Genomic DNA, 24,456 nt, shown 5'->3' on the forward strand with positions numbered 1-24,456 from the left:
ATTGCTATCATTTGATCGTTTCGTCATTCGAACCATCGAACATAAGCAAACGAGTAAGAGACAATGAGAGAGAAAAACCTAAGACAATAGAGGGAAAGATCGTGTGTGCTCTAGTCGAAGAAGTAGAATGAGGAAGAAGGCAACCTTCTGTTCTCGAAAGAGAAAGTAGAGGAAAAGGAAGGAGAGTCAAAGCCTCTGCGTGTGCTGCTCTGAAAGAGAAAGTAGAGGAAAAGAAGGAAGGAGAGTCAAAGCCTCTGCGTGTGCTGCTCTGTTGAGTTCGTCAAGATTGAATGAGAAGAACCGAGTGTGCAAAGAGGAAGAAGTTGAAGGAGAAAAGCTTCGAAGTCGAGTCCGAACTCTGCTTACAGAGGAAGGAGGATTGGCTTCATGCACTGTTACCATACTTGCGTGCAGTGGAAGACGAATTCGGTCGAGAAGAAAAAGATGACGAATAAGAAGTCGAAGGGGGTGGAAAAGCTTGCGTGGTCGATTGTTGGTTAGGGTAGAGCTGAACCTATGTGTGCGCTGCTCAGTCGAGTTCCGCCGAGCCACGAAGAAGAAAAGAAGAGATCAGCTTCGTGCTCGCGTATGGGAAGAAGAGAAGGGGAGCTGAACTCGGGCGTGCATGAGCTTAGGGCTGCTGATCGAAAGTTATAAGGTAAATATTTGAGAATTTAAAAAAAGAAATCATATATATATATATATATATATGGTTGCTAGGGTTTCGCTCCTCCTTGACGATTCCCGACGGTGATTCATTGATTTCTCATTTCTCTTCGTCGTCTTTCACGACGAAGTTTCACGCTGTCACAGACGTCCTCCAGTCGACGAGTCCACGACGCGCACACTCGACGACGTCTCACATGCTCTCGACCATGCTCGCAGCTCTCGTATTCCACGAAATTCCACGACGCCCGCAACTCTCATCCTCCAGTCTCACGCTCTCGAACTCCGCAGTTGACGACGCGCGTCGTCTCTCTTGCTCTGTCGCCCTGCCCGACAGATAGTTCTTCTCGGATCGCGTCTCTCACCTGCAGTCGACGGCTCGCAGCTCTACTACCTCCGAAGTTTTGCTCGCCTATTTCCAGCGGCTCCCCTAGCTGTGCTTTGGGGATGGCATCCACAATCCATGATCCGTTCTTATACCATTGCACTTGCCGGCGACATTCCTATTTCTACTCGTGCTTCTCTTTCAGGGTCAGAGTCTGGTTTTCATATTGACAAGTCCTGCAATGTTCCTCATTCTTTTCACGACGCACGACGGTCTTGAAGGTGGTGGCGATCACACCTTCATAAAAAAATTGAGAAAAAAATGAGAAACTTGCTCTTATTCTCACAGAGGTTGAAACTAGTATTCTCGCGTCCTCCTGGCGCTTTGCTCTAGTGGAGAAATTTCTATATGGTCACCCAAAACTGGAGATCATTCGGAATGATTTTGAGGCTATGAAGCTATTGGACAGTTGGAATATTGGTTTACTTGACGGTCGTCACATACTGATTCAGTTGTCTCATGATGTCGATTACACTCGCATATTTTCTCGGAAAGTTATCAGGATCGACAACCGCTATATGAAAATTCTGAAGTGGACTATTGGTTTCGACCCAAAAGCGCAAAAGCGGAGTCCCCTATCATTTCCCCTATCATTCCAGTTTGGATAAAATTCTCGGGGTTAAAATTACGTCTGTTTAACTTAGAAATTCTCTACTTCTTAGCAACTGCTTACGGTAAGCCTCTCAGGGTTGATAGTCTCACGCTTGCTGTCACCAGACCCTCTGTGACTTGTGTGTTAGTTGAGAGAGATATGACTCAACCAGCTCCGGATAAGGTGTGGATTGGAAGCACTCATAACCGGTATTGGCAAAAGGTTGAAATCGAATCACACCCTCCTTATTGCTCTCATTGTAATATGTTTGGCCACAGCTCTATTATTTGCTATCTCTAAATATCGCTAAAGAACAACCACATATTATCCTTGTTGAGAAGATGCAACCCGATCCTCTTCCCAACACCGCAGTTCCTGAAGAAGAACAACATACTACAACTACAGATCCAGTTGTGCTTATACCACTCATTGTTATTGAAGAAGACTCACATACATGTCAAGAAACACGAGAGGGGAATTTTTTGATCCAATAACAGATCAACCGATACAACATGTAGTTGCTTCTAATATTCAACTATCTGCACATCTCCAACACACTTTAGAACAAGATCAGAAGACCCAATCCTCAATCCTCGGAATGGAATGACAGGTCTATTCTAGGAGGAAGCAAAAGAATGGAGGCCGACTCTAGCTCGGGAACATATTGGATGATACATTGGTTACTGCTGACATTGGTTACTACCGGCAATGGCAATCATCTTACCAACTTATTAGTTTGCTCCTTCCCTAGAACATATTAGCTTGCCAAAACCAAATTGGGTTGCTCTCTAGCCACCTAATACTATATATTTCAACATTTTTAGGTTTTTTCTTTATGTCTCTAATGTACTTTTCTGTATTTTCTAGTTTTGGAACCCCTTGTGGTTTTGGTTTGGGCAGGGTGTCATGTTTGGGCCCTCCAACACATTATATTTGTATCTTTCTTGTGTTAAGTGTTAATATATTAACCTTTATATATATATATATATATATATAGACACACACACACATATATACATATAATTTTATGTGTATGTGTGAGTGTTTAAATTCAAGATAAAATTTAATTTGGACTTTAATACTGTGATTTTCACTTAGAAGAAGAAGTTTATGAAGCAAGCAAGGGAGGAGATCAAACTCAAAACCTATAAGGTAAAAGCTAAGTCTTTTGTTGTTATTGAAATTCATAATATAATTAGTTAAATTAATGATGTTAAACTTTGTTATTGTTAGAGAGCGAGGAAGAAAGTCAATAAATATTTCGGATTTGAGGAAGGCAAAGAATCCTAAAGTTAAAAGAGATTAGTATTTTTATAATTCTTTATATTTAAATAAGATTTTCTTTAGGATATAATTCTTATAGTTGTATGTACTTTTAATTGATTTAGGTGTTAGTTAAAAAAATGAAGTAAATGGGCAAAATATTTTAAAAGTTTCTTGTAAGCAAATGTGAGTAATTATTTTTTTATGTGTTAAATTTAAAGTTTTTAAATAAAGAATTTCTTTGATGCTTTAAACAATTATTTTATGCATGTTGTAGCTTAAGAATTCAAAGAAATGAACGAGAAAGAGAAAATTAATGTTTAATGTTTTTAAATGTAAGTAATATAAAGGATATGAAATGATAAATAAATGCTTAAGTCATGCAGGATTACCCAAGATGATACTGGCAAGGGATGCAATATACATGTGCACACTAAATGAAATGATAAAGGTGTACCTTCGAGTACAATTTGAGGGTGCTTTTGGGTGTGACGGTAATGTTGTGATGACTATTAAAGATATTAAATTGATAAATACTTAAAATGAAATGGAATGAATAAATTTACTATTTTAATGAAATTAAGTGTATTTCTTTTGGTCATTCATGCATAGCATAACATAATAATTTAATGCATATTATGTTGTAATTACTCATTAACTTATACTTATAATTGCAAATTAATATTTTCTTTTGGAAAATGAAAGTCTTAAGTTGATGTCTCATAGGAGAGACTTTGTTTACCAGTGAAGGGCCATTGTTAGGTGTATTTCTTATGATAATAGTTTCTCTTTACTATTTTTTTCAGACATCGATATGCTCTTTAGTACTGCTTTAGATGTTATTTTTAGATATTATTGTTTTTGGATGCTTTAGATTTTATTGCACTTTGTGGATCAGTGACTTTTTAATGTGTTAGAAGTTTTCAAAATGTGAATAGTTAAATGTTAATACCATCTGACTACTATTCTTGACTTAGTAAGTTCTAAACATCAGATCGAGTTGTGACAAAAGTAGTATCAGAGAGATTATGTTTGATCATGATATAAAAAAACCATTAGGATAATGATTAATTTAATTCATAAGTAATATTGATAAAGAATTAAATTATATCTAATTATAATATTTATTTTGTTATTTTAGAAATATGAAATATCGGGGAGACCAAACTGAAGATGATGTTGTAGAAGTTAATGCACCCCCACAGATTACTGTGAATACTGATGTTTGTACTAAGATGATGACTGCATAATCGCAGTTCATTAAGAGTTCTCAGACTCAAGTCAGTTCGAGTTGAGGGGGTCAAATGAATAAGTATTTGAAATTATTTCAAAACATGAGACCACCTCTCTTTTCTGGAGGAAGAGGTCCCGTGAATGCTGAAAACTAGCTGCTGAGAGTGGAGAAGTTCCTAGATGGATTTTATTGTCCTTCAGAGAGGATGGTTACACTGGCCATATTTACATTAGAGGGAGCAGGGAGATGGTGGTGTGGACAGCTGCAAGAGAAATTTGGGTGTAGTGCCAGTCACATGATTCAGCGGGTCGAGTTCGTGAGCATCTTTAGAGACTGATTCATACCCTTGTCTGCCAGAAAACAGATCCAGGACAAGTTTGTCAGGTTGGTACAGGGTGATTGATCTATTATGCAGTATGAAGCTAAATTCACCATGCTCTCTAAGTATGCTTTTCAATTGATTCCTAATGCATTGAATTGCCACCGATTTTGACTGGGCTTAGAGAAGAGCTTAGAAAACTATTAATTTCTCTTGGATTCAATGATTATTTTATTTTGGTGGAGAGAACTAGCACATAGCTAAATCTAGAGGCTACTCAGAGGAGGGATATTCAGAAAAGAAGAAATTCAGAGAGATCTTGGTTTCCTCAAGACCCTCAGAGGTTGTCCTTTCAGTCAATTGGTACAAGTGCTAAGAAGCCTAGATCCAACAGCATTGTCATTCAATTTGAAGTGAAGAAATGTGACAAGTGTGGAAAGTCTCATAAGGTTGAGTGTCTATCTGAATCCAACACTTGCTTTTGGTGTCACCAGCCAGGGCATAAGGCGAAGAATCGCCTTAAATTGAGTCAGAAGGCTCTAGCAGATTCCAGAGGCAGTGTTGCACCACTTCAGAGGAGCTATGTAGACCCAGGACAACTGAATTTTTTGGGTCTGTGTCAAATGCAAGTCAGACAACAGATTGTTCAACCCAGAGTATATGCATTATCGCAGGATGAAGCTAAGGATTCACAGACGTCATCACAATTATGTTTCTCTTTAAAAATTTCAAGTTAGTGCACTTTAAGAATCACAGTATTCATGTCACGTCATACATAAAACAAGTAAAAAAAATAAATATTAATAAGCTAATTTTAAATATTTATTGCGATGATTTTAATGATAAGTATCATATATCTTTAGAGTAGTCCGATAAGAGTATTATTTGATTCAGGAGCATCACATTCTTTTATAGCCTATGAAAAGGCTAAATTGATGTAATTGAATGTCATTTCAATACTTGTGATATTATCAGTTCGAATGCCAAATCGTTTTTTCTGGAAGTTGATCAATCATATGAGGTGGGGCTTATGATTGGTGGAAAGAGTTTTAATGCCCAACTTATTGTATTGCCCTTGGTGGAATTCAGTGTGATTTTAGGCATGAATTGGATGTCTGAAAACTGTCACTTTTGATTGCAATAAGAAGACAGTCAAAGTAAATGTATTTGGGGAGGCAGAAGTTAAATTTTCTGGTGACAAAGGATTGACATCTATGATAATTACATGTATGAAAGCTTGCCAATTATTCAATCATGGAAGTCATAGTTTTCATACTCAAGTAGTAGATAATTCTAAGGAAGCGAAGTTTTTGGTTGATATTACAGTGCTAAGAGCATATCCAAAGGTGTTTTTGAATGATTTACTAGGACTACCACCATTGCGAGAGATTGATTTCACTATTGAGCTCTTGTCAGGTTCTGATCCTGTATCCAAGGCACACCACAGAATGACAGTTAAGGAGTTGCAGAAGCTGAAAGACCAACTACAGGAGTTCTAGATAAGGGTTTTATCAGACCTAGCACCTCACCTTGGGGAGCTTTAGTGTTATTTGTGGAGAAGGATGGGAGCTTCAGGATGACTGCAGGGAGTTGAATAAACTCCGTTAAAAATAAGCATCCACTGTCGAGGATTGATGACTTGTTTGATTAGTTGGAAGGGGCTCCTGTATTTTCAAATTTTGATTTGAGATCAGACAATCACCAGTTAAGGATTAGAGAAGAAAAATACTTTCAGGACTAGATATGGGCACTATGAATTCATGGTGATGACATTTGGACTGACAAATGTTCCAACAGTTTTCATGTACTTGTTGAATAGGATCTTCAGACAGTTTTTGGACATTTTTGTGATCGTCTTTATAGATGATATTTTGGTGTATTCGAGGGATGAAGTTAGTCATATTGGTCATTTACATGCTGTGTCATACTGGTCATTTACGCACTTTATGCCAAATTTTCTAAATGTGAATTTTGGTTTAAAAATGTGGCTTTACTTGGGCACATTATCAAATGGCATATTTGTGGATCTAAATAAGGTGATGGTGATTGCAGATTGACAAAGACCTACTACTTTTACTAAGGTTAGGAGTATCCTGAGCCTGGTTGGTTATTACAAGAGGTTTGTTGAGGGGTTTTCAAAGATTGTTTTGTCGTTGTTAAGTTTGACCCAAAGGACCGACTTGTCTCGTCTGATCGTTGTGAGGAGGTTTTTCAAAAACTGAAGACTTGCTTAATGTCTGCTTCAGTTTTGGTCATTCCTTCTGGCTCTGATGAGTTTTAAATTTTCAACAATGCATCTTTGAGGGGTTTGGGCTGTGTACTTATTCAACATGTTAGGGTCATTGCTTATGCATCACGTCAATTTAAAAAAATCATGAAAAGAACTATCCCATGCATGACTTGGAGCTTGTTACAATTGTTTTTGCACTCAAGATATGAAAACATTATCTATATGAAGTTAGATGTGAAGTTTTTACTGATCGCCAGAGTTTGAAGTATATCTTCACTTCGAAAGAGTTAACCTGAGGCAGAGGTGATGGCTGAAATTTATTAAAGATTATGATTTAGATAATCATTATCATCCTAGAAAGGCAAATGTGGTGGCAGATGTGCCAAGTAGAAAAGCTTCAAGTAATTTGAATTATTTATTTACTCAGCAGGAGTAATTAATTAAAGATTTGAAGAGGTTGAAATTATAGTTGATTGTGGTGATGACAAAATAATTCAACTATATCAGTTGACGGTGCAACTAACTCTAAAGGGCAGAATTGAAGATTTCTTAGCCAGAGAGTGTATTCAGAAAGTTCTGGAGCAGGTTCAGACAAGCAATTTAGAGAGATATGTGATAGATCAGGCTGGTTTATTGAGGTATAAAGACAGTTTATATTCCATATATTGTTGATTTAAGACGAGAAATTCTAGAGGAAATACATTTATCTGACTACGCTATTCACCCAAAGAGCAATAAAATGTATCAGGATCTTAAAGAAGCATTTTGGTGGCCAGGATTGAAGAGAAGTGTGGCATAATTTGTGGTCAAGTGTTCTTCTTGTCAGCTAGTGAAGGCAGGGCATCAGTGTCTTGAAGGTCAGTTGCAGCCTTTACCTATTCCAGAGTGGAAATGGGAGGAGATTGTGATGGATTTTGTGATGGTTTGCTTGGATTTCGTTTGGGGCGTGATGCTATATGAGTAATTGTCGATAGACCAAGTCTGCCCCTTTATTGCCTATTAGACAGATAGGTCCGGCTGAGAAGCTAGCCAAATTTAATGTTGATCAAATTATAAGGTTGCATAGAGTGTCGAAGTCTATTATATTTGACAGAGATGGCAAGTTTTCTTCCAGATTGTGGAAAAATGTTCAGGAAGCTCGACTGACTTTTGGTACAGTATTTCACCCTTAGACAGATGATCAGTTAGAGATAACCTTTCAAACCTTGGAGGAACTACTAAGATTATGTGTCCTTGACTTTAGTGGAGGTTTGGAATCACATATACCTTTAGTAAAGTTTACTTGCAATAATAGTTATTAGACTAGCATTGGTATGTCTCCATATGAACCCTTGTATGGAAAGAAGTGCAGGACACCTCTATGTTCGGCTGAAACATGTGAAAGAAAGATCATTGGAGCTGATTTGGTTGATGATGCTACTGAGAAGATTAGACTGATCAAAGGTAGATTGAAGACAGTGCAGGATAGATAGAGAAAATATTATGATATCAAACACAAATCTGTTTAGTTTGAAGTTGTAGAATTTGTTTTTTTTAAGGTCAATCCATTGGAGGGTGTACAATGTTTTGAGAAGACATGAAAATTCAACCCTAGATTTGTTGGTCCATTTGAGATTGTGGAGAGGATTGGGAAGGTAGAGCTTATAGATTGGCTTTACCTGCTCATATGTAGATAGTGCATAGTGTTTTCCACATTTGTTTACCGAGGAAGTATATTACAAATGAAGTCTATAGGATGAAAGCAGACTCTGTTGATATTCAACCTGATCTGACTTATGCTGAAGAGTCTGAAAGACTTCTGGATTATGATGTGAAGAAGTTGCGGAACAAAGAGATCCATTTATGAAGATTTTATGAAAGCACGGGTCGAAAAAGGATGCCAATTGGGAAATGTTCTCTGAGATGCAAGGAAAGTATCCACAACTGTTCAATTGAGGTCAGTTCACTTTCATTTTTATTTCAAATATCGAGGATGAAATTTTATGAGGGGATATTGCAATAACAGAAAGTTATAATAATAATAATAAAAAAAAATAATAATAAAACAGATACCACAGGTTACAGACACATCCTCTCGGTTCAAACATATCGCTATCACTCGATCGTCTCTTCATTCGAACCATCAAACATAAGAGAGCAATAAGAGACAACGATAGAGAATGAGACAGAAAAACCAAGAGATCAAAAGAGGGAAAGATTGTGTGTGCCCTAGCCGAAGAAGGAGGAAGAAGGTAACCTTCATTCTTTTCTCGCAAGAGAAAGTAGAGGAAGAGAAGGAGAGTCAAAGCCTCTGCGTGCGCTGCTCTATTGAGTTCTTAAAAGAACCGAGTGCGCAAAGAGGAGGAAGAAGAAGTTGAAGGAGAAAACCTTCGAAGTTGAGTCTGAAGTCCGCTTACAGAGGAAGGAGGATCGGCTTCGTGCACTATTATCGTGCTTACATGTGGTGGAAGACCAAGTTGGCAGAGAAGAAGAAAACGATAGATAAGAAGAAGTCGAAGAGGGAGTGAAAGCTCGCGTGGTCGAGTGTGGGTTAGGGCAGAAAAGAAGAGATCAGCTTCGTGCTCACGTGCAGGAAGGAGAGAAGGGGAGCTGAAGGCAAGCGTGCATGAGCTTAAGGCTATTGGTCGAGACTTATAAGGTAAATATTTGAGAATTTTAAAAAAATTAATTCGTATAATACTATATATATATATTGAAAAGCCGAAGGGCTAATTTTATTAAAATAGAAAATATACATAAATGTTGTATGAGAGGGCCAATAGAGACACCCTACCCATATGATACCAAGTACAATAATATCCCAACTAAAAGATACAGACAAACTCAAAAAATTAAAATTTGCAGAAAACAAGTAGCTAGAGACGAGTCAGTTTAATCCTGCATCTTTCTCTAGTTTTAGGAGCGGAGCCAGATAACAAACTTTGAAGTGTCGTGTCATTGCCAGGAGTAACCAAAGTATCATCCATTAAGTTTCCAAGTTGGAGTGTGCTTCTTCTTCCGTCGAGAAATGTAAACCTGTCATCCTTCGTCAGAGGACTGGCTCATGTGATCCTCAGTTTGATTAGATATTAGAACTGCAGTAGAAGGAAAGATAGTCGTTGTTATAGCGATAGGTTCCAGTGTATGTGAAGTGTGAATTGTCACCTCTGCACCTGATGCTTCCTGAATAAGTGTTGCGGGGCTATCCTGATTTTCGGTCCGACCATTATCTGTTGTAGTATGGTCGGGAGAAAGCGGCAGATACCAACTCTTGTCTTGCGGTGATTCCCTCCTCAGGTTGGCTGTCATCAGGTTTGTTGGGAGCTAGCGTTCCTATTGATATAATGATGGCTCTTTTGTTCGCTAAGGTTTCTCCTGATGGCGAAATCGAGTGTCCCTATTGATTTTCTTCTTCGTCAATTGATTCGTTTTGCTTGAAGAAGAAGGGTGCACCTCGTCGTCATGCGGAGCTCGCGTCGCCTTCTGAATTTGCTACGGTTTGCCATTCGGAGCTTGCGTCGTTTTCTGGACTTGCGTTGCATCTGCTACGTCAAAGCCGCTCGACTGTTCGTCTGTGGCAGTCCGCAAGCTGCGCCAACCTGCTTTGCTTGCGTGAAGCACGCTAATGGGCTTTTCTACGTCGTCGCTCTCGTTGGTGATAATCCGGCTAAAGTTCACAAACGCAGCTCCCTTTTTCACCTTGCAGATAGTCTGATGTTCCCGTAGATGTGTCATGATTCTGTTGCAGGACATGGAGATTGCAATTTCATAAAAAAAAAATAAAGAGAAAGGCAGGCAAAAAAATATTATTCTTCTCTGACGCTGAAATTTCAACTCTGTCAGGAAAACACAAATTTTTACTAGTTGGAAAGTTCCGATTAGGTCACCCTAAGATGAAGATTATCAGGAAGGTTTTTAAAGATTTCAAACTAGTTGGGGCTTGACAGCGAGTCTTTTCAACGGAAGACATGTTGTGATACAATTGAGCGTTGAAAAAGATTACACAAGGATTTTTCTCAAGAAATTCATCACAATCGAGGGCAATCATATGAAATTACTTAAATGAACCCCTGATTTTGATCCAAATCAAGAACCCCCAATTGTGTCTATCTGGCTCTCATTACCTGAACTCAAGCTTTAATTCTTTGACCTACCTATCTTATATGCAATTGAGACTATCTTCGAAATTGCTAAACCCTAAAAGAAATTCATCACAATCGAGGGCAATCATATGAAATTGCTTAAATGAACCCCTGATTTTGATCCAAATCAAGAATCCTCAATTGTGTCTATTTGGGTCTCGTTCCCTGAACTCAAGCTTTAATTCTTTGACCTACCTATCTTATATGTAATTGAGACTATCTTTGGAAAAAAATTACAGGTAGACACATACAATTCATTTCTCACGGCCATCTATTGCAAAGATTTTGATTGAAAGAGATATTTTACTATCAGATGTAGAACAAGTCTGACTTAGCTGTGCTCACAATAGTTATTGACAGAAAATCATTATGGAACAAAACCTTACTAATGCAAGCACTGCAAGATGTTTGGACACCCACAAGAGAAATGCATCAGATTGCACCCACAGTTGAGAACTAACAGGTAAAGGCAGGAACATGCTATTAGTGCACCTCACGTGCCTGAACGCGCCCCCAGCAAACCTCATGACAGCCAACCCGAGGAGGCAATCACCACAAGACAGGAAATAGTGTCTGCCCATGTAAACCCTTCTCCTGACCATACTATAATGTTCGGACCGAAAGTCAGGATAGCTCCGCAGCTCCTATTCAGGTAGCATTAGGGGCAGTAGGTGCAGAGGTGGCAATTCACACATCACATACATCGGAACCTATCACTATGACTACGACTGTCTTTCATTCTACTGCGGTTCTAATATCTAATCCGACCGATGATCACATGAGCCAGTGTTCAGATGAAGAATGACAGTTTTACACTTCTCAGAGGAAGAAGAAGGTTGGGGGCACACACTAACTTGGAAACTCAATGAATGATACTTTGATTACTCCTAGAAATGACACGTCACTTCAAAGTTTATTATCTGACTCCGCTCCTAAAATTAGCGAAGAGGCATGGCTAAACTGGCTCGTTCCTAGCTATTTGTTTTCTGCATGTTTTAAATTTTTTGAGTTTATCTATATCTTTTTGTTGGGTAGTACTGTACTTGGTATCATATGGGTAGGATACCTCTATTGGGTCATCTCATACAATCTTTATGTATCTTTTCTATTTCAATAAAATCACCCCTTGGGCTTTTCAATATATATATATATTAAATTTAATGTGTGTGTGTGTGTTAAATGCAAGATAAAATGTAATCAGAACTTTAATATAGTGATTTTCACTTTATAGTAGAAGTTTGTGAAGAAGGGAGGAGATCGATCTCAAAACCTATAAGTTAAAGTTAAGTCTTTTGTTGTTATTGAAGTTCATAATATAATTAATTAAATTAATTTTCTCAAACTTTATTACTATTAGGAAGTAAGGAAAAAAGCCAATAAATCCTTTCGATTTGAGGAAGACAAAGGATCCTAAAGTCAAAAGAGGTTAGCCTTGTAATAATTCTTTACATTTAAATAAGATTTTTTTTAGGATGTAATTCTTATAGTTATATGTACTTTTAATTGATTAGGATGTAATTCTTATAGTAATATGTACTTTTAATTGATTTAGGTGTTAGTTAAAAAAACGAAGTAAATGGTTAAAGTATTTTAAAATCTTTTGTAAGCGAAGGGGAATAATTATTTTTTTATCTCTATTAAATTTAAAGTTTATTAAATAAAGATTTTTTTAATGCTTTAGCCATTATTTTATGCACGTTGTATCTTAAGAATTAAAATAAATGAACGGGAAAAGGGAAAGTGAATTTTTAATATTTTAAAATGAGGTTATTTAGCTAAAATGAAATGATAAGTAAATGCTTAAGTCATACAGGATTAATCCCCATATGTTACTAGCAGTGGATGCAATGTACCTACAAGTTAAAGAAAATGGTAAAGATGTACCTTCAGATACAATTTGAGGGTATCTTCGGGTTTGACATTAATTCTTTGATGACTATTAATGAGGTTAAATTGGTAAATACTTAAAGTGAGATTAGAATGGATAAATTTAAAGTTTTAATAAAATGAACTGTATTTTCTTTTGGTCATTCATCCGTAGCATAGCATAAGAATTTAATGCATATTAGATTATAATTACTCACTAAGTTATACTTGTGGTTGCAAATTAATGTTTTGTTTCAGAAAAATGAAAGTGTTAAGGTTATATGTCTCCATATGGACCCTCCTCTGTTGGCCTCCTTTGATACAGGATTCCAAAGCATTGTGGTTTTTCTTCTTCATCACTGAAATCCTCCTTATGGAAGGGGTTGAAATTATCGTCTCTTTCGCTTTTTTGACTTTCCCTGTCACCATCGAGGGTAAGTCCCCCTAGATTTCATCCTCAATGTTCGCAAACCTTTGCTGAAGTCGACGAATCTCTAGTTGTATTTCTTCTCGGGTAGGCTCGAGCATGTATCTTCTTGGTGTCATGGCTAGGGTTTAGAGTTGAGAGGTGAAAGAGGGTGAAAAAATTGATTTAGGGTCATTGATTTTAAAAACAACAGGGGAAAATAAGGTTAGGTTGATGTTTGGCTGTGGTTTGGGGATAAGAAAAAAAAATTTTGGAGGGGTAAGACGGATGTTAGGAAATCTTAGGATATGACTGGGGTTAGTCTAGATATAATACCAAATCATACCAGAGTTAAGTCAAACCATAGTAGAAATGAAAATATTATTGCTGAAATTCTGAGTTACAACAAGACTCAAAACAGGATAGAAAATACAACATAACTTGACTCTCCGGCTAGGGTAAGGCAACATGGCTGTGGACAGTTGTATGCGTGCTTGCGTCAACAACTGGGAGGCTAGTGGGTAGGTGCTAGAAGCGGGAAGGTTGGGTGATGGGATGGTAATAGGCGAGAGAGGTAGGAGGGGCGTGAGGGTAGCTGGTGGTATGTGGAAAGCGTTACGGCAGCCCAGTAGAAATAGAAGAGGATTACGACAACGTGGTGAGCGCAGAAAGGAGTTGTGGTGGGGAGGAGATTGGGAGCAGGGTACACAACAGAGGGGAGTACGTCAACAACTATAGATGTTGTTGTGCCTTACGGGAAAGCAGGAGAGGGGAGTGAGCTGGTGACAGCAGGTATAGATGTGGAGGACTTGGGGTGGCAGCAGGAAGAGACCTTGGGACTGATGACAAAGAATTAAGGAAGAGGAGGGGTGCATGTTTGAAGGTAGCGAGCGATTGAGAAGGATAACTATCCCCGTAGGAGCAAGTTACAACCGAAGCACCACTCGAACTCTTGAAGAAGATCACCACTTCAGAGGAGTTACAGCTGAAGCATCTTCTTGCCTTCGTATAGAGCCTTAGATGGGAAAATGGCTATCGGCGGTAAGCTGGACAGAATTTTGAAATCAGAAAGACAAAAACTAAACCCTAAGACAGCAAACACGTATATTTATAATGGATATATAGGTAGGAAAATAGAAAAGGAAGTGGAGAATAATTCCCGTCAAATGAAAGAGGGAGGAGAGGGCCAGTTCAGCCTCCTGCTGGACAGAGAGCCTTATCCTGCTGGACCGAGAGCCTTTGCTGAACCCAATTGCCGGTTCAGTTAGGTAAGGCCTTCTCTAAGTCCCTTGCATCACATTCTTACTTTAGACCATCACACTCGTTATAAATATCAAGTCATAGGAATATTAAATGAGTCAAATTTATTAAAGATTATTTTTTCTTCGTCACACAAAAACCTGAAGTTAAACACAAACATGCCCATGTATTTAGGGTAAACATGTTTGTCTCATCCCTTGTGTAAAGAGCATGAAACTAAAATAAGTCTTGAAATTCTCCTTCATTAACTAGTCGCCTCTTTCTCTTCAAAATTTCCCACTTATTTGTAGTAGCTTGAGTCATTTGTTGTTTTTAAATTTGAATTGATATGTAGTACATATTTTAAATATTGAATGAAATATATTTAGTGAAAAATTACTTCTCTTTTACTTATGACTTAACGACTTCTTGAGTGCCTTTTCTTTTTTTTAAGATGAGACAGTTGTCATTTTATCTAAAGGTCGTTTCTCTTAGCACCTACTTCAAATCATCTTAAAATTTCCTTTTTAAGCCTCCTCGAAGATCATTCACTGCCCTATTGAAATCTTACAATCACTCCAAAACTTTTTGTCTCAGACAAATCAAGCAAGGTTCGGGCTTGGTCTTGCTCCCTACTCATCAATGACCACTTAACTTCCATCAAACCTTGTTATTTATTCCATATCACATTTATAAATCTTCCAATCATTCATAAGCATTTTCAACCTTGTGCCTCTTCTAAAATTCATTATTGAAAATGATATTTTTAAATTAGCCCAGCCTAGTCTGATCTCGACTAGTCTTGGTATTATTGTCATTATAACCTACTAAACCTTTCATTCCTCCACAAACTCAAAAATCTGTTCATTTTATAAGTTTGTAGTTATTTTTATCAGCTTTTAATATTTTTAAATGGTTATCCACTGCTATAGATCAAACATTATGATGATCTCTGATAAAAGCTTGGCGTGGAGGTGTAACGATTCGTCGTAGAAACCGACACAGATTTTTGCAGAAATTAGGGCAAACACAACATTATTGAAAATGATATTTTTAAATTAGCACAGCCTAGTCTGATCTCGACTAGTCTTGGTATTACTGTCATTATAACCTACTAAACCTTTCATTCCTCCACAAACTCAAAAATCTGTTCATTTTATAAGTTTGTAGTTATTTTTATCAGCTTTTAATATTTTTAAATGGTTATCCACTGCTATAGATCAAACATTATGATGATCTCTGATAAAATCATGGCGTGGAGGTGTAACGATTCATCGTAGAAATCGACATAGATTTTTGCAGAAATTAGGGAGGGCAAACACAATTTTTCTGTGATAATTCAAACAATTCAACAAGAATACAAAGATAAACACTTACAATTCTAGAGGTAGGCAATCTCTCCCAATTCCTACAATTCGAGAGGTAGGAAATCTCTTCCAAACCCTAGACCTAAATCTCATGCATAAATCTAACCCTAAACAACTTAATCTCATGCATAAATCTAACCATAAAAATGACAAGACTATTTATACCCAACAATAATAATAATAAATGACTAAATTGCCCTTAGGCGTACAAAAGATAAATTTTCCCTTAGGCTAGGTGCCCTCGTAACAATACTCCCCCCTCCCTAACAAAAAGACACCTTGTCCTCAATGTGGGAAAAAGATGAGAGTTTTCATCCTCCACATCTGTCTTTATTTCTTCATTCTTTGGTTTCTCGTCTTGCGCTATGAGAACTTGTAATTTTAGATCCTTGCAATGGTATCCTAGGGTAAACTTCTCATCACACCTAAAACATACCCCCTTGGCTCGCTTATCCCGAATCTCCATCTCTGTAAGACACTTGAGTGTTTTTCCCGGTCGGGGTTAATTATTCGTGTCCCGTACAACCTCCCTCTAGACTTCCTCTGTCAGAACTTTTGGCATCGTCATGGTTGCAACAGTTCCATACAAAGCCACATCTATGTTGTTTCTACTGGCTTTCTTCATCTGGTTCTTGTCTTCCACTATCTACGCTAGCTTCATCATCTCTCTCAATCCCCTCGGTCTTAGTAGTCGTAGTACTCCCTTCATGAAATTTTCCTCCACCTGCGTCGAAAATCCCCTACAGTCGTTCTAACAATATTTAAATCTCTCCCTGTATTCCATGACCGTCCCTTCTTGAGTCAAGGCATAGAATTGCACGTGTAGGTCTCCTTCCCTAATGGCTCTGAAACGTTCCAACAAACAATCCTTATATTCATCCCACGAACGAATCATGTATCCAGCCTCCCTCCACTGAAATCAGGCTAATGCCTTACACCCACTCTTTTGCATTTTTCCCCTAAAAAATCTGCTTCTTCAACTTCGTAACTCTAACATCTCCACCTCAACTTATTCTTCCTCTTGTATTTCCCCCCATATCTTGGGTGGAACTCCCTCCTCCGGTCATGGGCATACCCAATACCCGATTTCCCTCTTCCTCCCTCGTGCTCTTCCGTTCCTCTTAACCCATCCCTCCAATTTTTGGCCCATCCCCCCCTCAGAAGTCTTCACTCCCCCTCGGCTCGGACTCCTAGGGGACACTTTTATGGGTAGATGATGTCTTCCTTGTTTTCTTCTCATTCGATCTCCTTTATTTGAATTAGCCAAGGATTCCATGATCAACTCTTTGTTAGGGTTTGCAACTGGAGCGATCAACATGACATTGGAGTGCATCTCTATAAGCTTTTTCATCATATGTCGTATTTCTTATATGCTCTAAAATCCATCCTCCATTCGTCTTTCTATGGACGAAAACCTGTCCTCCATGATGGCGAAACTTTCTTCCATCCCCGATTTGATTTGACTTGTCTCTTCCTCTAGCTTCTTCTCCCACGCCTCTATTTTCTTGGTCGCCATTTTTACCAGAAAATTTTTAGATCACGTAAGAGGCAATACTGAATGCTAAAATCTAATCAATAGCTTCCACGTAGCTCTTATGGTGAATATATCACTAGTCAGCCGATCTTGTCGATGCTTCCCAATTACATGAGGCACTGTTGAACGCAACTGTATTGCATGTGAGGAAAAGAAAATCATGAGTTTTGGTCTTGGTAAGCTCCTTCGATTCCGCCTTACCAGATAGTTTTGATCACGAATACAGTTGGATCAATTAAGACCTGCTAACATCTTGGCCAAGCTTGATTGATATAACTTTTAGTTACTGTGAAACAACGAATAAGATATTTGGAAAGTTTTGCTTAAGATGAGGCATGGGAAATATGGTCAGTGAAGTCATTTGGACTATGCATCACAGTAGCCACTATTTTGCAATTGATGAAGGGTATCTTGCTTTTGTACCTCGTAAGACTTTGTGATCATATATATGGATGATTTCTTGGCCTTCAACAAGTAAATAGAGAAGCGTCTAGCACACCAAAAGGTGTTTAAAGTACTATACGACAACATCTAATTCAATTAGAAGTACAGTCTGCAAAAAAAAGTCATCCTCTATTAGGAATTTTGAGGTGAGACAAAATGAATATGATCAAGGATTAGCCATGATTGCACACTTTCTGGTGAGAAGTGTATGAGTGCTTGCCAGTTGTCTGTAAGTTCTTCATTTTTTAAGCTTTGGTCTCTCTACTACATGCCCTTACCAAACAAATTTTAAATTTGCATTGAAACAAAAAAAAATGAGGTCATGTTCCTCCAAATGAAGGGCACAATAAATGAAATGCTTGTTCTTGACTTTCAAATAAGTTGAAAAAATTCAATTTTGATGTTGATGCAAGGCTTATGCAACAGAGACCATTCTGATCCAATGTGGGAGAGCCATTGCACTCCACTTAATAATGTTCCAAAGCTCACATAAGAATTACCTCGAGGCAAAGCATTTGTGCTACATCAAGTGGTAAAACATTGGTTTGCCTGCCCCTTAGGAATACACTGAACGCATGCCACTTTAGTACTTGTGGACATAACAAAGTTGCAACAAGCCATGCACATGAAGTTGATAATATATCTCTAACAGTGTAAAATAAAAGATTGGTATTAAAAACAAATTGATTGTCGTCTTCTCTCGGTCACCATAGCTTGTTCTTGTTTAAGAGTTATCATGTAATTTGAACTTGGTATTGAAAAAAATGCAAAAAACAAGAGAGAGAGAAAGAGAGAGAGAGAGAGAGAGAGAGAGATTCTGGAGGCAGGTTGTTGCTTTTAGAGTTCGCTTGATGAGATGACCTTTACAAAAGAAGGATATGTGTATTTAATGAGGCTGATTTAATAGTTGATGCTGGAGGCACATTCATCTATAGTGGTTTGATAAAGTCAGTTATTTCCTTGGCCATTTTTTATTGGCTGATGATGGATACAAAGTTGAAAGGGAGCACCGCCATGCCTCTGTAAATTGATGATCAAATAGAATTGGTGATTCACTCTATGGTGAATCTCATGTGAGGTTGTAGTGGCAAGCATCTCGAGAATTTGGATGACGACTTGCCTATAGTTCATATTCAATTCAGTTGTGCTCTTTAATGAATGATAATGAAGCCTCCGCTTGAGATCTTTTCGAGTTGCATAACATATAGAATATTGGGCCTCTACTTTTTTATCAACCACACCATTGATGATAGGATGGTTGAGATCTGATCTATTGATGAAGGCTGGCAAAGGAGGATATTCTTAGAGCACATTGATGAGATTAAAAATGAAGTCAGTAAAAGTTGTAGGTGTGAAATGATTGTAGACTAAGCATCAAGTGATTAAGTAATGGGGTAGAAAATCTTAACCATTGCATGAAGATTAAGCGGATTGCCAAAGATGGCTTGGTTAGCTTGTTAAAGATTCTATTTGTTGGGCACCCCTAAATATGGATTTATTTCTGTTAGGGACCAAGAACCAGGGGATGAGAGTGATTGATGCTTACCATCAATAATTACATTAAATGGGATGAGAGTGATTGATGTTTACCATCAATAGTTACATTAATGTTATTTCAATCAATGTTATTTCATTTCAATAAATTAGTGCTAGAATTATGTGATTGTAACTTTCCTTTCCATAAGAATGGGTTATTGCCTATTCCATCCAAAGGCTGTTCGACTATTTATTAGCTTGAGGCCAATAATGAAGATTCTCTGATAAGTATTATTTTCAACCTTTTGTTGATTGGGAGTTGTGGTTTTTCTCAAATTAAACCAACTAAGGAGGCCGATGATCCCTCGAAGTATTCTACAATATTACCAACATAAATAGAGCACGCAAGGATGATTCTTGTTCTCTGCACATTCACAAAATCGCTATAAGGTCGCAAACTCGGGCACGTAACAATTCCACGTTCTTTCTATTAGTTTGTTTAGAATCCAAAATAACATTTTTCTTATTTTATGTAATTCATTTAGGATGGATTAGGGTGATTTTGAATTTTATCGTATTGCAGTGGCATATGTAAAGGATTGATCGTTACAATAGAAAACATCCAATTCTCCCTTATACCCTTTTTCTCTCTTCTCTCGTTCCTTTATCTTAGTCATCAGCCCCTATTGGGACTAAATAGCCATGAACATTATATACGTCGTCCCCCGATTTACTACCATCAACCTTTATATCTCCTTCTTAAGATTTATAGTTATGCAATTGAGCGACATTTACCTCAAAATCAATAAATAGTACAAGAGAAAAAGCACTGCACTAAATTCAAAGTCTGTAGTAAATAGTAATATATTAGTATCTTAATTGATTAATATATTAATAATCAATATATTAATATCCTAATATAATAGAAAAAATGGAAATTTACATACATAGCACCTAATTCTTATGCATTTACCTATCCCACATCCAAACTCTCATTTTTACAAAATCAGCACCCTACCTATGGATGAAAATATGTATTTCACTGTTGGGGAGTGGTGAAAAGGGTAAATTGGATGCTTGATTTATAAAAATGAGAGTTTGGGTGCGAGATAGGTAAAATCATAAGAATTGGGTGCTGTGTATGTAAATTCCCCTAAAAAATTTAAATTGTGCATAGTAAGAAGTTTTGTATTGACATTCAAATATCAAATATAATAAAATAAATAACATAATAAATTAAAATAAGTTTGATATAAATTAGGTTCTATCTCTTACTTCTATTGTTCTTCATTAAAGTGAGAGCATGACTAAAATATTAAAGGGAAAATTACATACATAGCACCCAATTCTTATGGATTTTCCTATCTCACACCTAAACTTTTATTTTTACGCACATAACTCTATCTATGGATGAAAATATTGATTTAACTATTTAAAGGTGATAATGAGTGTTACTTTTCATATGATATTTGTAATTATGAAAGTTTAGGGGTGAGATAAGTACATATGAAAGTTTTAGGTGCTATGTCTATAAAAGCCCCAATTTTAAAATCAAATGGCCCTAACACTCGCATCAGTTTATGTGTCTTTTTTAGAATCACTAGCATAATAATTTGCTTCCAAGTTTGTCTCATCCTTCGTTGTGTTCATATTCTGCAATTTCTCTTTATCTTGAATCTTAATTATCTTTCTCTTATATAATTAATAATAATTATTAAGAATATTTATTTGATTTTAAAAGAATGATTATATTGACGGTAACAACTTCTTATATCTTCAGTATATTTTTTGGGTAAAAAAAAATTTTTATTAGGTTTATTTTATCTATATTCATTTTAAAAAAACCTACATTACTCACCTCATGTAGTAACAATTCTTATTGTGAATTTTTCAAATAAGTGTTGAGGCGAGCCTCAAAATGTGTCTCGGCCAATTTTAAACCATTGTAGTCCTTACCTCCCTTATGGTTGTTGCTTCAAGGGCTTTCTAGGTGTTGGTTGAAATCTATAGAGAAGCAAAAATAAGTTTCTTTTGTTATCTACAATAAACTAGAGGCAAGAAACAACAACCCATTGCTGTCCCAACAATAAAAACAAAATAAATCATGATTGGGGAGAATTTTGCTATAATAGCATTGGAAGTGTCAAAAATAGAGAGGAAAGATCACCTACAATTAATAAAACGCAGTCAATTACATTTAATTTAACAGAAGCATTAGGAATGTAAAAATAATAAAATCGTTTACTTTTTTCTATCTGTTTTAGTTTTCTTATGGCATAACTTTAAGAAGTTATCATAGAATCAATAAAACATAATTGGTATTCTATGCAAAATGCCTTGGTTTCAATAAGGAATAATGGAAGTTAACTAGAAATAACTAGGTGTTGGTTGAAATCTATAGAGAAGCAAAAATAAGTTTCTTTTGTTATCTACAAGAAAATACAGCAGGCAAGAAACAACCCATAGCTGTCCCAGCAATAAAAACAAAATTGGGAGAATTTTGCTATAATGCATGGGAAGTGTAAAAGATAGAGAGAAAAGATCACCTACAATTAGAAAAACACAGTCAATTACATTTAATTTAACAAAAGGGTTAGGATTGTAATAACAATAAAATCGTTTACTTCTTTCTATCTGTTTTAGTTTTCTCATGGCATAACTTTAAGAGGTTATCATAGAATCAATAAAACATAATTGGTATTCTATGCAAAATGCCTTGGTTTCAATAAGGAATAATGGAAGTTAACTAGGAATAACTAGGTGTTGGTTGAAATCTATAGAGAAGCAAAAATAAGTTTCTTTTGTTATCTACAAGAAAATAGAGGCAAGAAACAACAACCCATAGCTGTCCCAGCAATAAAAACAAAATCATGATTGGGGAGAATTTTGCTATAATAGCATGGGAAGTGTCAAAAATAGAGAGGGAAGGTCACCTGCAATTAGAAAAACGCAGTCAATTACATTTAATTTAACAGAAGCATTAGGATTGTAAAAACAGTAAAATCGTTTACTTTTTTCTAGCTGTTTTAGTTTTCTCATGGCATAACTTTAAGAGGTTATCATAGAATCAATAAAACATAATTGGTATTCTATGCAAAATGCCTTGGTTTCAATAAGGAATAATGGAAGTTAACTAGAAATAACTAGGTGTTGGTTGAAATCTATAGAGAAGCAAAAATAAGTTTCTTTTGTTATCTACAAGAAAATACAGGCAAGAAACAACCCATAGCTGTCCCAGCAATAAAAACAAAATCATGATTGGGGAGAATTTTGCTATAATAGCATGGGAAGTGTCAAAAATAGAGAGGAAAGATCACCTACAATTAGAAAAATGCAGTCAATTACATTTAATTTAACAGAAGCATTAGGATTGTAAAAACAATAAAATCGATTACTTTTTTCTATCTGTTTTAGTTTTCTCATGGCATAACTTTAAGAGGTTGTCATAGAATCAATAAAATATAATTGGTATTCTATGCAAAATGTCTTGGTTTCCATAAGGAATAATGGAAATTAACTAGAAATATAACGCTCTACATACTTCAATACAAAAACCTAAACTTCGAAAACTTTAGAGATCCAATTGTTTCTTTTAATGTCATTCAAAATGAATTATCTCCTATATTTTAGAGATCTGCATTTAATTTGCTTAGAACATTTTTTTTAATATCTTTAAGCAGAGGAAGAAATGGACATTTGTTTTGATAGCTAGAGCTCATTTTGTTCCTTAAAGCTAGAGAGAGTGAAAATAACATTACCAATTTTTAAAATATGCTTTCTATCTGCTGGAAACCAAACTAGCCTCATATTGAACCTTGGGAACTATTTTTATTATTTTACAATGTCTCCCAACATAAATTTTCAAGAGAAATGCTAAACCACATACGAACACCAGACTATTCAAATACTCACAATCCCTCTATCTATAAGACTATTTGGACTGGCCCAATTTCACAATATTTTGCATTACCAATTTCACATTATTTTGTATTACCTATTTTACGAATACAGGCGGTGGTGAAACCATCCGATCATGTTTTACTTTACTGCAAATTGTATGAAGCTGCTGTTTGTGAGTGCTGTTACTGAACATATACGGTGAAGCTTCAAAATCCCATTACGGTTAGGGCTGCCAAAACGGCTCTTTGTTCGCGAACAACTCGTGTTCGGCTCGTTTGCTAAGTTAACTAACCAAACGGCACGTTTTGGCTCGATATGCTGCTCATCAATTATATATATATTAATGAGTAGTATTTTTAAAAAATTTAATTGACTACAAGGCTACAAAGATTTATAATCAATTAAAATTATCATTTAAGAAAATAGAATAAAAATTATTCAATTAGATTCAAATGATGTTTTAATATAAACCCTAATTTTTAAATATTGCCCCAACCTTTAACATCTTATGACTACGTGATTAGGGTTGTCAAAACGACTCTTTGTTCGTGAACAGCTCATCGCGAGCCAAACACGAACGCACTTCGAAATATAAATGAGCCTAACACAAGCTGAGCCTGGGCTCGCTTTTGTTCGGCTCATTTACACCCCTAATTGAGGTTCTCATCATAAACTACTGATATCTGCAGCCATTGCTGGTGTTGTGGCATACAACAATAACAAGCTCAAGAAGGAAGCATCTGGGATCAGTCCAACTGGAAACACTGATTCTAGAGATGAGTTGAGATCAGATGATATTCGCGTACAGCTGACTTCTTCCAACGAAACAAGATAGATTTCATTCTTTTCGTCTGAAATGCCAACTTCTTCTCTGTATGTATGTCCATTTTCCACACACTTCCAATCTATTGCTTCGTTAACTTGAATCAAAATTGAATCTTCTGCAGGTGAATCATTTTTAGTTTTCATTTCTAATTTTTGGTTCTTTCCTGCAATTCCAGATCATTGATTTGGAGCAGCACGCTGCGAAGCCTGAAGAAATCACTGTCAAGGTTGATATCTTTGCATCTAGCATTTATTTTCTTTATTTTTTTCTTAAACTAGTTCTTCAAACAATATTTGATTTAGAAGTTGAGAAGGAATACCAATCCAGACCCAGAGATCGAATGATTAAAAAACATTGATATTGCAGATTTTTTGATGATATTGCTGATTTTTTTATGGAAATAAAGGAGTTATATGACATCCTTTCTATTCATAATTCATTTTTATATTAAAGATGGTGTTCTAATGAATAAGAAGGCTTCCTTCTGTTCCCACAGAGGTTATCTCTTTTTGAGCGCCTTGGTAGTTTAGGGGAAATTAGCTTGACCAAATATGATGTATAATGAATTATGTGGTATAAATATGCCTT

The 24,456-nt window shown here is 36.5% G+C and overlaps 1 protein-coding gene across 3 annotated transcripts in view; it reads left to right on the forward strand.

The window, feature by feature from the left end:
* LOC110024728 (probable sugar phosphate/phosphate translocator At3g14410) overlaps positions 1-24,160 on the forward strand; it is a 59,628-nt gene extending 35,468 nt beyond the window's left edge. For 2 of the 3 annotated variants that reach the window (XM_020724855.1, XM_020724858.1), the window contains 2 exons: positions 23,732-23,919; positions 24,044-24,160. In XM_020724855.1, the coding sequence (XP_020580514.1) occupies positions 23,732-23,877 (146 nt within the window). In that variant the 3' untranslated portion in view covers positions 23,878-23,919; positions 24,044-24,160. The remainder of the gene's footprint in view (positions 1-23,731; positions 23,920-24,043) is intronic. The other variant, XM_020724856.1, reaches the window with a different exon arrangement.
* The last annotated feature ends 296 nt before the right edge of the window (positions 24,161-24,456 follow it).

The sequence above is a fragment of the Phalaenopsis equestris genome, unplaced genomic scaffold (assembly GCF_001263595.1).
Source record: "Phalaenopsis equestris unplaced genomic scaffold, ASM126359v1 Scaffold000272, whole genome shotgun sequence".
Lineage (NCBI taxonomy): Eukaryota > Viridiplantae > Streptophyta > Magnoliopsida > Asparagales > Orchidaceae > Phalaenopsis > Phalaenopsis equestris.